Source organism: Taudactylus pleione, unplaced genomic scaffold (assembly GCF_031769625.1).
Source record: "Taudactylus pleione unplaced genomic scaffold, aTauple2 ptg001030l, whole genome shotgun sequence".
NCBI classification, from domain to species: domain Eukaryota; kingdom Metazoa; phylum Chordata; class Amphibia; order Anura; family Myobatrachidae; genus Taudactylus; species Taudactylus pleione.
This window is the reverse complement of record NW_028285431.1, coordinates 349,853-363,273: the sequence shown is the minus strand read 5'-3', so window position 1 is coordinate 363,273 and position 13,421 is coordinate 349,853. Positions and strand designations below refer to the sequence as shown.

At 48.8% G+C, this 13,421-nt stretch overlaps 1 protein-coding gene across 1 annotated transcript in view; it reads right to left on the bottom strand.

Annotated features, from left to right (window-relative positions):
* LOC148454119 (uncharacterized) overlaps positions 1-13,421 on the bottom strand; it is a gene marked incomplete at its 3' end in the record, with an annotated part of 333,977 nt that overhangs the window by 150,118 nt on the left and 170,438 nt on the right. Inside the window, exon 10 of the mRNA XM_088461234.1 lies at positions 5,735-5,779. Coding sequence (XP_088317360.1) covers positions 5,735-5,779 — 45 coding nt within the window. The remainder of the gene's footprint in view (positions 1-5,734; positions 5,780-13,421) is intronic.

Sequence of the window (13,421 nt, the reverse complement as noted above, 5' to 3'; positions counted from 1 at the left end):
ATACAAATACTATACAGTCTACTATACAGAGACACTGAAACAACTACAATTCTTTAAGCGTTGACTATTTTGTGTATGTCAAAGCTGTACTGGAAAATATAGAATGGAATATCTGTCATGCATGAAAACAGCCTGGAGGTATGTAAGGGAACATCTGCTGGGTGACGGGAGAGCTAATGTGTGTCCTTGTCGGCACAGTATTGATTTTACAATGTCTGCGCTGGTTTATAGCTGCCATGCTCACAACACACGATGAAATGTTAATCGTCACTTGTGGAAATCTCCTGTCTAACAAATATGTTACTAAGCTTCTGGATTCAGATTAATCCCCCTTACATCATAAACGCTGTCCACTGGTTGTTGTGTTAGTACATGCACACCCCAGCAGTGTCATAACCTGCTCAGGTTTCCGGTCCTGCTGCACTGGTAACTAAGCCGCTGACTGACAGCTCAGCCGTATAGTAAGGGGGGCAAGGTGCGAGGTTTAGTCAGGGAGACTAGTTAGATAATATATTCCCTGAGTGATTAGTCAATAAGGGATGGGATGTATATGTCCATGACTTCTATGTCTTATAGGTAAGAAAGGAAGAGACTCATTTATGCCATTAGACCATAAAGGAACTGAATGTGCACCTAGTTATTATTAGGGAAAAACTATGTGTAATGAGCATAGAGCTTACTAGAAACCAGTTACCTCATCTTAGCACAACATATTCATGTATTACCTAAACACCAGTGACCATCACCCAATCACATCATAGTTAGGATAATATCCTATCATATCACTAAACACCAGTGACCATCACCCAATAACATCATAGTTAGGATAATATCCTATCATATCACTAAGCACCAGTGACCATCACCCAATCACATCATAGTTAGCGTAATATCCTATCATATCACTAAGCACCAGTGACCATCACCCAATCACATCATAGTTAGGGTAATATCCTATCATATCACTAAGCACCAGTGACCATCACCCAATCACATCATAGTTAGGATAATATCCTATCATATCACTAAGCACCAGTGACCATCACCCAATCACATCATAGTTAGGGTAATATCCTATCATATCACTAAGCACCAGTGACCATCACCCAATCACATCATAGTTAGCGTAATATCCTATCATATCACTAAGCATCAGTGACCATCACCCAATCACATCATAGTTAGAATAATATCCTATCATATCACTAAGCACCAGTGACCATCACCCAATCACATCATAGTTAGGGTAATATCCTATCATATCACTAAGCACCAGTGACCATCACCCAATCACATCATAGTTAGGGTACTATCCTATCATATCACTAAGCTCCAGTGACCATCACCCAATCACATCATAGTTAGGGTACTATCCTATCATATCACTAAGCACCAGTGACCATCACCCAATCACATCATAGTTAGGGTAATATCCTATCATATCACTAAGCACCAGTGACCATCACCCAATCACATCATAGTTAGGGTAATATCCTATCATATCACTAAGCACCAGTGACCATCACCCAATCACATCATAGTTAGGATAATATCCTATCATATCACTAAGCGCCAGTGACCATCACCCAATCACATCATAGTTAGGATAATATCCTATCATATCACTAAGCACCAGTGACCATCACCCAATCACATCATAGTTAGGATAATATCCTATCATATCACTAAGCACCAGTGACCATCACCCAATCACATCATAGTTAGGGTAATATCCTATCATATCACTAAGCACCAGTGACCATCACCCAATCACATCATAACGAGGGTAATATCCTATCATATCACTAAGCATCAGTGACCATCACCCAATCACATCATAGTTAGGGTAATATCCTATCATATCACTAAGCACCAGTGACCATCACCCAATCACATCATAGTTAGGATAATATCCTATCATATCACTAAGCACCAGTGACCATCACCCAATCACATCATAGTTAGGGTAATATCCTATCATATCACTAAGCACCAGTGACCATCACCCAATCACATCATAGTTAGGGTAATATCCTATCATATCACCAAGCACCAGTGACCATCACCCAATCACATCATAATGAGGGTAATATCCTATCATATCACTAAGCACCAGTGACCATCACCCAATCACATCATAGTTAGGATAATATCCTATCATATCACTAAGCATCAGTGACCATCACAAAATCACATCATAGTTAGGGTAATATCCTATCATATCACTAAGCACCAGTGACCATCACCCAATCACATCATAGTTAGGGTAATATCCTATCATATCACTAAGCATCAGTGACCATCACCCAATCACATCATAGTTAGGGTAATATCCTATCATATCACTAAGCACCAGTGACCATCACCCAATCACATCATAATGAGGGTAATATCCTATCATATCACTAAGCACCAGTGACCATCACCCAATCACATCATAGTTAGGATAATATCCTATCATATCACTAAGCACCAGTGACCATCACCCAATCACATCATAATGAGGGTAATATCCTATCATATCACTAAGCACCAGTGACCATCACAAAATCACATCATAGTTAGGGTAATATCCTATCATATCACTAAGCACCAGTGACCATCACCCAATCACATCATAGTTAGGGTAATATCCTATCATATCACTAAGCATCAGTGACCATCACCCAATCACATCATAGTTAGGGTAATATCCTATCATATCACTAAGCACCAGTGACCATCACCCAATCACATCATAATGAGGGTAATATCCTATCATATCACTAAGCACCAGTGACCATCACCCAATCACATCATAGTTAGGATAATATCCTATCATATCACTAAGCACCAGTGACCATCACCCAATCACATCATAGTTAGGGTAATATCCTATCATATCACTAAGCACCAGTGACCATCACCCAATCACATCATAGTTAGGGTAATATCCTATCATATCACTAAGCACCAGTGACCATCACCCAATCACATCATAGTTAGGATAATATCCTATCATATCACTAAGCACCAGTGACCATCACCCAATCACATCATAGTTAGGGTAATATCCTATCATATCACTAAGCACCAGTGACCATCACCCAATCACATCATAGTTAGGGTAATATCCTATCATATCACTAAGCACCAGTGACCATCACCCAATCACATCATAGTTAGGATAATATCCTATCATATCACTAAGCACCAGTGACCATCACCCAATCACATCATGTGCAATGGTATGCAGCCTAAAAATACAGTAGCAGCCAGTGACATCATCCAGACATGTAATATTCATATAATAGTTACAGGTGTACTGTAAGAACCACATCTTCAGACAGAAAAACATGGAGGGTTGTATCTTCATGATGAACTTACGCCGGTTTTCGCGGGCATAGACAAACACTCCCCGTCCACCAGCACTATATACACTATAAAGGCAAGTAAGTAAATGTTTGTATGTAGTATATGTGATGGACTCCTAACTGCAGATACCCAGGGCCAGTAACAGCTGGAAAGTAATTACAATACATCTAGTCATGGTTTAATTTTCCACTTGGAAAAAAAACCCTCAGTTTAATATATTTATTACAAAACATAAAGACCATGGGCGAAATTTGTTTTATATATAAGGGCTGCGATTCTTTTCAGCGCAATGCTAAATAGCGCTGGGAGGGGGCTCCCGGAGCGATTCAATTCACTGCACTGTTTGCTTAGCCGGGAAGAGGTTGAGTCGGAGAATGCCGGTTCTTGCGACTTAACCTAGGCATTTAGTCACGAGAACTGGCATTCTCCGACTAAAGTCGTGCGGCTGTCTAAGCAGGAAAACTGCCGCGCGGCCGGCACTGTAGTCAGATTTCTCCTTGCACCCTCCAGGGGGTGCGAGAAGAAATCCTTAAGTCCGACCAAACAGTGCGTTGAATTAAATAGCCCCAGGAGCTCCCTCCCAGGGTTATTCTGCATTGCGCTGAATTGAATCGCCCCAATGTAGGAGGGCATGAATAAAATGGGTTTGCCACTTACAAATACTGGTGGCTGCCGCTTTGATAGAGGGGCTGATATTTACATTGTCAGTTTTCGAGGAGCTAGTGACACCATGGGAGCACCACAAGGCACCATAGAGGTACATCAGTGATACCATTAGTTACCCAGAAATTGGGAGGCTCCATTTTAATGGATTTGGGCTCAACCCACAAAATGGCTGCCTGCTACGCTTTTAAGTGTAAAAATAAATAATGACTTACAATATGGTTTTGCAGCTTAATCTCATTATATTTGCTGCACCTTCCTTTGGTCTGCAGAGCACATCTGTTACACAAGCACTTGTTCCAGGCTGTAAATGTTCTTAACTGCTATGTGACTGACATGTGACTACCATGTAACTACCATGTGACAGCTATAGGACTGCCATGTGAGCGCCATGTAACTGCCATGTGACTGACATGTGACTACCATTTGACTGACATGTGACCAACAGGTGACCTCCATGTGACAGCAATATGACTGCCATGTGAGCGCCATGTAACCGCCATGCGACTTCCATGTGACCGCCATGTAACTACCATGTGACCAACAGGTGACCTCCATGTGACAGCAATAGGACTGCCATGTGAGCGCCATGTGACTGCCATGTGACCGACAGCTGACAGCCATGCAACTTCCATGTGACCAACAGGTGACTTCCATGTGACAGGTGACTTCCATGTGACAGCAATATGACTGCCATGAGACTACCATATGACTGCCATGTTACTGGCATACGACTGCCATACGACAACCATGTAACCGACAGATGACTGCCATTTGACCGCCATGTAACTGGCATGTGACCAACAGGAGACTGCCATGTGACCTCCATATGACTGCCATGTGACCGACATGTGACGGCCATATAACTGCCATGTGACCGCCATGTGAGCGCCATATGACTGCCATGTAACTGCCATGTGAGCACCATATGACTGCCATGTGAGCGCCATATGACTGCCATGTGACCGCCATGTGAGCGCCATATAACTGCCATGTGAGCGCCATGTGACTGCCATGTGACCTCCATATGACTGCCATATAACTGCCATGAAACTGCCATGTGAGCGCCATATGACCGCCATATAACTGCCATGTGACCTCCATATGACTGCCATGTGAACATTATTTTGTCTTCCTTTTTTATTTAATGCTTTCATTCATTGAGAGAAATATAAGAAATAAATAAAACATGTGATTGGTTTGACTGTAGATGGCGGTGCTCCTCCTGGGTAGTGATCACATGTATGTAAATAGTATGTTGTGACAGACTTTTCGGGCCGGATTCAGAGGTGCACACGGATATGGCCGCGGCCGTGTATTTTTCCGCAGCTACACCTGCGTTTTTATGTTAATGCCGCAACCAATTCTAAGTATACTGAGCACGTCCAAATGCCACGTCGCTAATCTTTCTCAGACGCCCCATCGAAGCTTGCACCAGCCTTATGGTAGGGTCAATTTCTCCACCTGAACATGGCGCGCTGAGCCAGCGCTAGTTGCTGACAGCGCCACGCTCCCCTCATGTTACCTCCCAGGAACACCTATTAAAATCCACAGCTCTTACATTGAAATTCATGTGGTAAAAATGGGGACGCATGCGCAGTACTTCCAACACCGGGCAACTGCGTGCCTATGGGCATTGCGTGTAGTTAGCGTGCTCCTCTGAATCAGGCCCCCCCCCCACCAATAATGCATCGCACATCACAAACCAACAACTTACTCTAATCCCTTTGGGCCCTGGGATTCCTTCTGGTCCAGCTAAGCCCTGTAATAAGAGATGTCAGTTGTGTTATTTCCTCCTGTATACAATGCAGAGATTATTTGTGTCATCTCACACAACCGCTAACCCACAAACAGCCTCATCACTATGTGTGACTGTGCCCTGCAGACAGGCCTGTGGCATTGCTTTGTGTAATATCTAATGTCCTGTACGTAGCGCACATTCAATGAATGACGACCAAAAATTAAACTTTTATTAATCATTTCAACAATATAAAAATAAATGTAAAATCAGTGATATCATTAAACACAAAATCCAGAAGATGAAAGTACAAGATAAGTGTTGGGAATCAGAAAAAGTGAATTTAAAACTTGTCAGATGATCTTTCTTTGACTCTAAATTTATTAAATACACATAACTCTATGTACCCAGAGAGAGCCCATAATCCCGGATCCTGCCCACTTCCCCAGTGATGACGGGATTGGCTGCCAGTCTGACACATAACTCTATTCACCCAGGAGAGAGCCCATAATCCCGGATCCTGCCCACTTCCCCAGTGATGACGGGATTGGCTGCCAGACTGACACATAACCCTATGTACCCAGGAGAGAGCCCATAATCCCGGATCCTGCCCACTTCCCCAGTGATGACGGGATTGGCTGCCAGACTGACACATAACTCTATTCACCCAGGAGAGAGCCCATAATCCCGGATCCTGCCCACTTCCCCAGTGATGATGGGATTGGCTGCGAGACTGACACATAACTCTATACACCCAGGAGAGAGCCCATAATCCCGGATCCTGCCCACTTCCCCAGTGATGATGGGATTGGCTGCCAGACTGACACATAACCCTATGTACCCAGGAGAGAGCCCATAATCCCAGATCCTGCCCACTTCCCCAGTGATGATGGGATTGGCTGCCAGACTGACACATAACCCTATACACCCAGGAGAGAGCCCATAATCCCGGATCCTGCCCACTTCCCCAGTGATGATGGGATTAGCTGCCAGACTGACACATAACCCTATGTACCCAGGAGAGAGCCCATAATCCCGGATCCTGCCCACTTCCCCAGTGATGATGGGATTGGCTGCCAGACTGACACATAACCCTATGTAGCCAGGAGAGAGCCCATAATCCCGGATCCTGCCCACTTCCCCAGTGATGATGGGATTGGCTGCCAGACTGACACATAATTCTATACACCCAGGAGAGAGCCCATAATCCCGGATCCTGCCCACTTCCCCAGTGATGATGGGATTGGCTGCCAGAATGACACATAACCCTATGTACCCAGGAGAGAGCCCATAATCCCAGATCCTGCCCACTTACCCAGTGATGATGGGATTGGCTGCCAGACTGACACATAACCCTATGTACCCAGGAGAGAGCCCATAATCCCGGATCCTGCCCACTTCCCCAGTGATGATGGGATTGGCTGCAAGACTGACACATAACCCTATGTACCCAGGAGAGAGCCCATAATCCCGGATCCTGCCCACTTCCCCAGTGATGACGGGATTGGCTGCCAGACTGACACATAACTATGTACCCAGGAGAGAGCCCATAATCCCGGATCCTGCCCACTTCCCCAGTGATGATGGGATTGGCTGCCAGACTGACACATAACTATGTACCCAGGAGAGAGCCCATAATCCCGGATCCTGCCCACTTCCCCAGTGATGACGGGATTGGCTGCCAGACTGACACATAACCCTATACACCCAGGAGAGAGCCCATAATCCCGGATCCTGCCCAGTTCGCAGTGATGATGGGATTGGCTGCCAGACTGACACATAACCCTATACACCCAGGAGAGAGCCCATAATCCCGGATCCTGCCCACTTCCCCAGTGATGACGGGATTGGCTGCCAGACTGACACATAACCCTATACACCCAGGAGAGAGCCCATAATCCCGGATCCTGCCCACTTCGCAGTGATGATGGGATTGGCTGCCAGACTGACACATAACCCTACACACCCAGGAGAGAGCCCATAATCCCGGATCCTGCCCACTTCCCCAGTGATGATGGGATTGGCTGCCAGTCTGACACATAACCCTATGTACCCAGGAGAGAGCCCATAATCCCGGATCCTGCCCACTTCCCCAGTGATGACGGGATTGGCTGCCAGACTGACACATAACTCTATTCACCCAGGAGAGAGCCCATAATCCCGGATCCTGCCCACTTCCCCAGTGATGACGGGATTGGCTGCCAGACTGACACATAACTCTATTCACCCAGGAGAGAGCCCATAATCCCGGATCCTGCCCACTTCCCCAGTGATGACGGGATTGGCTGCCAGACTGACACATAACCCTATGTACCCAGGAGAGCGCCCATAATCCCGGATCCTGCCCACTTCCCCAGTGATGACGGGATTGGCTGCCAGACTGACACATAACTCTATTCACCCAGGAGAGAGCCCATAATCCCGGATCCTGCCCACTTCCCCAGTGATGATGGGATTGGCTGCGAGACTGACACATAACTCTATACACCCAGGAGAGAGCCCATAATCCCGGATCCTGCCCACTTCCCCAGTGATGATGGGATTGGCTGCCAGACTGACACATAACCCTATGTACCCAGGAGAGAGCCCATAATCCCAGATCCTGCCCACTTCCCCAGTGATGATGGGATTGGCTGCCAGACTGACACATAACCCTATACACCCAGGAGAGAGCCCATAATCCCGGATCCTGCCCACTTCCCCAGTGATGATGGGATTAGCTGCCAGACTGACACATAACCCTATGTACCCAGGAGAGAGCCCATAATCCCGGATCCTGCCCACTTCCCCAGTGATGATGGGATTGGCTGCCAGACTGACACATAACCCTATACACCCAGGAGAGAGCCCATAATCCCGGATCCTGCCCACTTCCCCAGTGATGATGGGATTAGCTGCCAGACTGACACATAACCCTATGTACCCAGGAGAGAGCCCATAATCCCGGATCCTGCCCACTTCCCCAGTGATGATGGGATTGGCTGCCAGACTGACACATAACTCTATACACCCAGGAGAGAGCCCATAATCCCGGATCCTGCCCACTTCCCCAGTGATGATGGGATTGGCTGCCAGACTGACACATAACCCTATGTACCCAGGAGAGATCCCATAACCCCGGATCCTGCCCACTTCCCCAGTGATGATGGGATTGGCTGCGAGACTGACACATAACTCTATACACCCAGGAGAGAGCCCATAATCCCGGATCCTGCCCACTTCCCCAGTGATGATGGGATTAGCTGCCAGACTGACACATAACCCTATGTACCCAGGAGAGAGCCCATAATCCCGGATCCTGCCCACTTCCCCAGTGATGATGGGATTGGCTGCCAGACTGACACATAACTCTATACACCCAGGAGAGAGCCCATAATCCCGGATCCTGCCCACTTCCCCAGTGATGATGGGATTGGCTGCCAGACTGACACATAACCCTATGTACCCAGGAGAGAGCCCATAATCCCGTATCCTGCCAACTTCCCCAGTGATGATGGGATTGGCTGCCAGACTGACACATAATTCTATACACCCAGGAGAGAGCCCATAATCCCGGATCCTGCCCACTTCCCCAGTGATGATGGGATTGGCTGCCAGACTGACACATAACCCTATGTACCCAGGAGAGAGCCCATAATCCCAGATCCTGCCCACTTCCCCAGTGATGATGGGATTGGCTGCCAGACTGACACATAACCCTATTCACCCAGGAGAGAGCCCATAATCCCGGATCCTGCCCACTTCCCCAGTGATGACGGGATTGGCTGCCAGACTGACACATAACCCTATGTACCCAGGAGAGCGCCCATAATCCCGGATCCTGCCCACTTCCCAGTGATGATGGGATTGGCTGCCAGACTGACACATAACCCTATGTACCCAGGAGAGAGCCCATAATCCCGGATCCTGCCCACTTCCCCAGTGATGATGGGATTGGCTGCCAGACTGACACATAACTCTATACACCGAGGAGAGAGCTCATAATCCCAGATCTTGCCCACTTCCCCAGTGATGACAGGATTGGCTGCCAGTCTGACACATAACCCTATACACCCAGGAGAGAGCCCATAATCCTGGATCCTGCCCACTTCCCCAGTGATGATGGGATTGGCTGCCAGACTGACACATAACTATGTACCCAGGAGAGAGCCCATAATCCCGTATCCTGCCCACTTCCCCAGTGATGATGGGATTGGCTGCCAGACTGACACATAACCCTATACACCCAGGAGAGAGCCCATAATCCCGGATCCTGCCCACTTCCCCAGTGATGATGGGATTGGCTGCCAGACTGACACATAACTATGTACCCAGGAGAGAGCCCATAATCCCGGATCCTGCCCACTTCCCCAGTGATGATGGGATTGGCTGCCAGACTGACACATAACCCTATACACCCAGGAGAGAGCCCATAATCCCGGATCCTGCCCACTTCCCCAGTGATGACGGGATAGGCTGCCAGACTGACACATAACTCTATGTACCCAAGAGAGAGCCCATAATCCCGGATCCTGCCCACTTCCCCAGTGATGATGGGATTGGATGCCAGACTGACACATAACCCTATACACCCAGGAGAGAGCCCATAATCCCGGATCCTGCCCACTTCCCCAGTGATGATGGGATTGGCTGCCAGACTGACACATAACCCTATACACCCAGGAGAGAGCCCATAATCCCGGATCCTGCCCACTTCCCCAGTGATGACGGGATAGGCTGCCAGACTGACACATAACTCTATGTACCCAGGAGAGAGCCCATAATCCCGGATCCTGCCCACTTCCCCAGTGATGATGGGATTGGATGCCAGACTGACACATAACCCTATACACCCAGGAGAGAGCCCATAATCCCGGATCCTGCCCACTTCCCCAGTGATGATGGGATTGGATGCCAGACTGACACATAACCCTATACACCCAGGAGAGAGCCCATAATCCCGGATCCTGCCAACTTCCCAGTGATGATGGGATTGGCTGCCAGACTGACACATAACTCTATACACCCAGGAGAGAGCCCATAATCCCAGATCCTACCCACTTCCCCAGTGATGACGGGATTGGATGCCAGACTGACACATAACCCTATACACCCAGGAGAGAGTCCATAATCCCGGATCCTGCCCACTTCCCCAGTGATGATGGGATTGGATGCCAGACTGACATAACTCTATTCACCCAGGAGAGAGCCCATAATCCCGGATCCTGCCCACTTCCCCAGTGATGACGGGATTGGCTGCCAGACTGACACATAACTATGTACCCAGGAGAGAGCCCATAATCCCAGATCCTGCCCACTTCCCCAGTGATGATGGGATTGGATGCCAGACTGACACATAACCCTATACACCCAGGAGAGAGCCCATAATCCCGGATCCTGCCCACTTCCCAGTGATGATGGGATTGGCTGCCAGACTGACACATAACTCTATACACCCAGGAGAGAGCCCAAAATCCCGGATCCTGCCCACTTCCCCAGTGATGATGGGATTGGATGCCAGACTGACACATAACCCTATACACCCAGGAGAGAGCCCATAATCCCGGATCCTGCCAACTTCCCAGTGATGATGGGATTGGCTGCCAGACTGACACATAACTCTATACACCCAGGAGAGAGCCCATAATCCCAGATCCTACCCACTTCCCCAGTGATGACGGGATTGGATGCCAGACTGACACATAACCCTATACACCCAGGAGAGAGTCCATAATCCCGGATCCTGCCCACTTCCCCAGTGATGATGGGATTGGATGCCAGACTGACATAACTCTATACACCCAGGAGAGAGCCCATAATCCCGGATCCTGCACACTTCCCCAGTGATGACGGGATTGGCTGCCAGACTGACACATAACTATGTACCCAGGAGAGAGCCCATAATCCCAGATCCTGCCCACTTCCCCAGTGATGATGGGATTGGATGCCAGACTGACACATAACTCTATACACCCAGGAGAGACGCCCATAATCCCGGATCCTGCCCACTTCCCAGTGATGATGGGATTGGCTGCAAGACTGACACATAACTCTATACACCCAGGAGAGAGCCCATAATCCCGGATCCTGCCCACTTCCCCAGTGTTGACGGGATTGGCTGCCAGACTGACACATAACCCTATGTACCCAGGAGAGAGCCCATAATCCCGGATCCTGCCCACTTCCCCAGTGATGACAGGATTGGCTGCCAGTCTGACACATAAATCTATGTACCCAGGAGAGAGCCCATAATCCCGGATCCTGCCCACTTCCCCAGTGATGATGGGATTGGCTGCCAGTCTGACACATAACTCTATACACCCAGGAGAGAGCCCATAATCCCGGATCCTGCCCACTTCCCCAGTGATGACAGGATTGGCTGCCAGACTGACACATAACTATGCACCCAGGAGAGAGCCCAAAATCCAGGATCCTGCCCACTTCCCCAGTGATGATGGGATTGGCTGCCAGACTGACACATAACCCTATACACCCAGGAGAGAGCCCATAATCCCGGATCCTGCCCACTTCCCCAGTGATGATGGGATTGGCTGCCAGACTGACACATAACTCTATACACCCAGGAGAGAGCCCATAATCCCAGATCCTGCCCACTTCCCCAGTGATGACAGGATTGGCTGCCAGACTGACACATAACTCTATACACCCAGGAGAGAGCCCATAATCCCGGATCCTGCCCACTTCCCCAGTGATGATGGGATTGGCTGTGAGACTGACACATAACCCTATGTACCCAGGAGAGAGCCCATAATCCCGGATCCTGCCCACTTCCCCAGTGATGATGGGATTGGCTGCCAGACTGACACATAACTCTATACACCCAGGAGAGAGCTCATAATCCCAGATCCTGCCCACTTCCCCAGTGATGACAGGATTGGCTGCCAGTCTGACACATAACCCTATACACCCAGGAGAGAGCCCATAATCCCGGATCCTGCCCACTTCCCCAGTGATGATGGGATTGGATGCCAGACTGACACATAACTATGTACCCAGGAGAGAGCCCATAATCCCGGATCCTGCCCACTTCCCCAGTGATGATGGGATTGGCTGCCAGACTGACACATAACCCTATACACCCAGGAGAGAGCCCATAATCCCGGATCCTGCCCACTTCCCCAGTGATGACAGGATTGGCTGCCAGACTGACACATAACCCTATGTACCCAGGAGAGCGCCCATAATCCCGGATCCTGCCCACTTCCCCAGTGATGACAGGATTGGCTGCCAGACTGACACATAACTATGTACCCAGGAGAGAGCCCATAATCCCGGATCCTGCCCACTTCCCCAGTGATGATGGGATTGGCTGCCAGTCTGACACATAACCCTATACACCCAGGAGAGAGCCCATAATCCCGGATCCTGCCCACTTCCCCAGTGATGATGGGATTGGCTGCCAGTCTGACACATAACCCTATACACCCAGGAGAGAGCCCATAATCCCGGATCCTGCCCACTTCCCCAGTGATGATGGGATTGGCTGCCAGACTGACACATAACTCTATGTACCCAGGAGAGAGCCCATAATCCCGGATCCTGCCCACCTCCCCAGTGATGATGGGATTGGCTGCCAGACTGACACATAACTCTATACACCCAGGAGAGAGCCCATAATCCCGGATCCTGCCCACTTCCCCAGTGATGACGGGATTGGCTGCCAGAC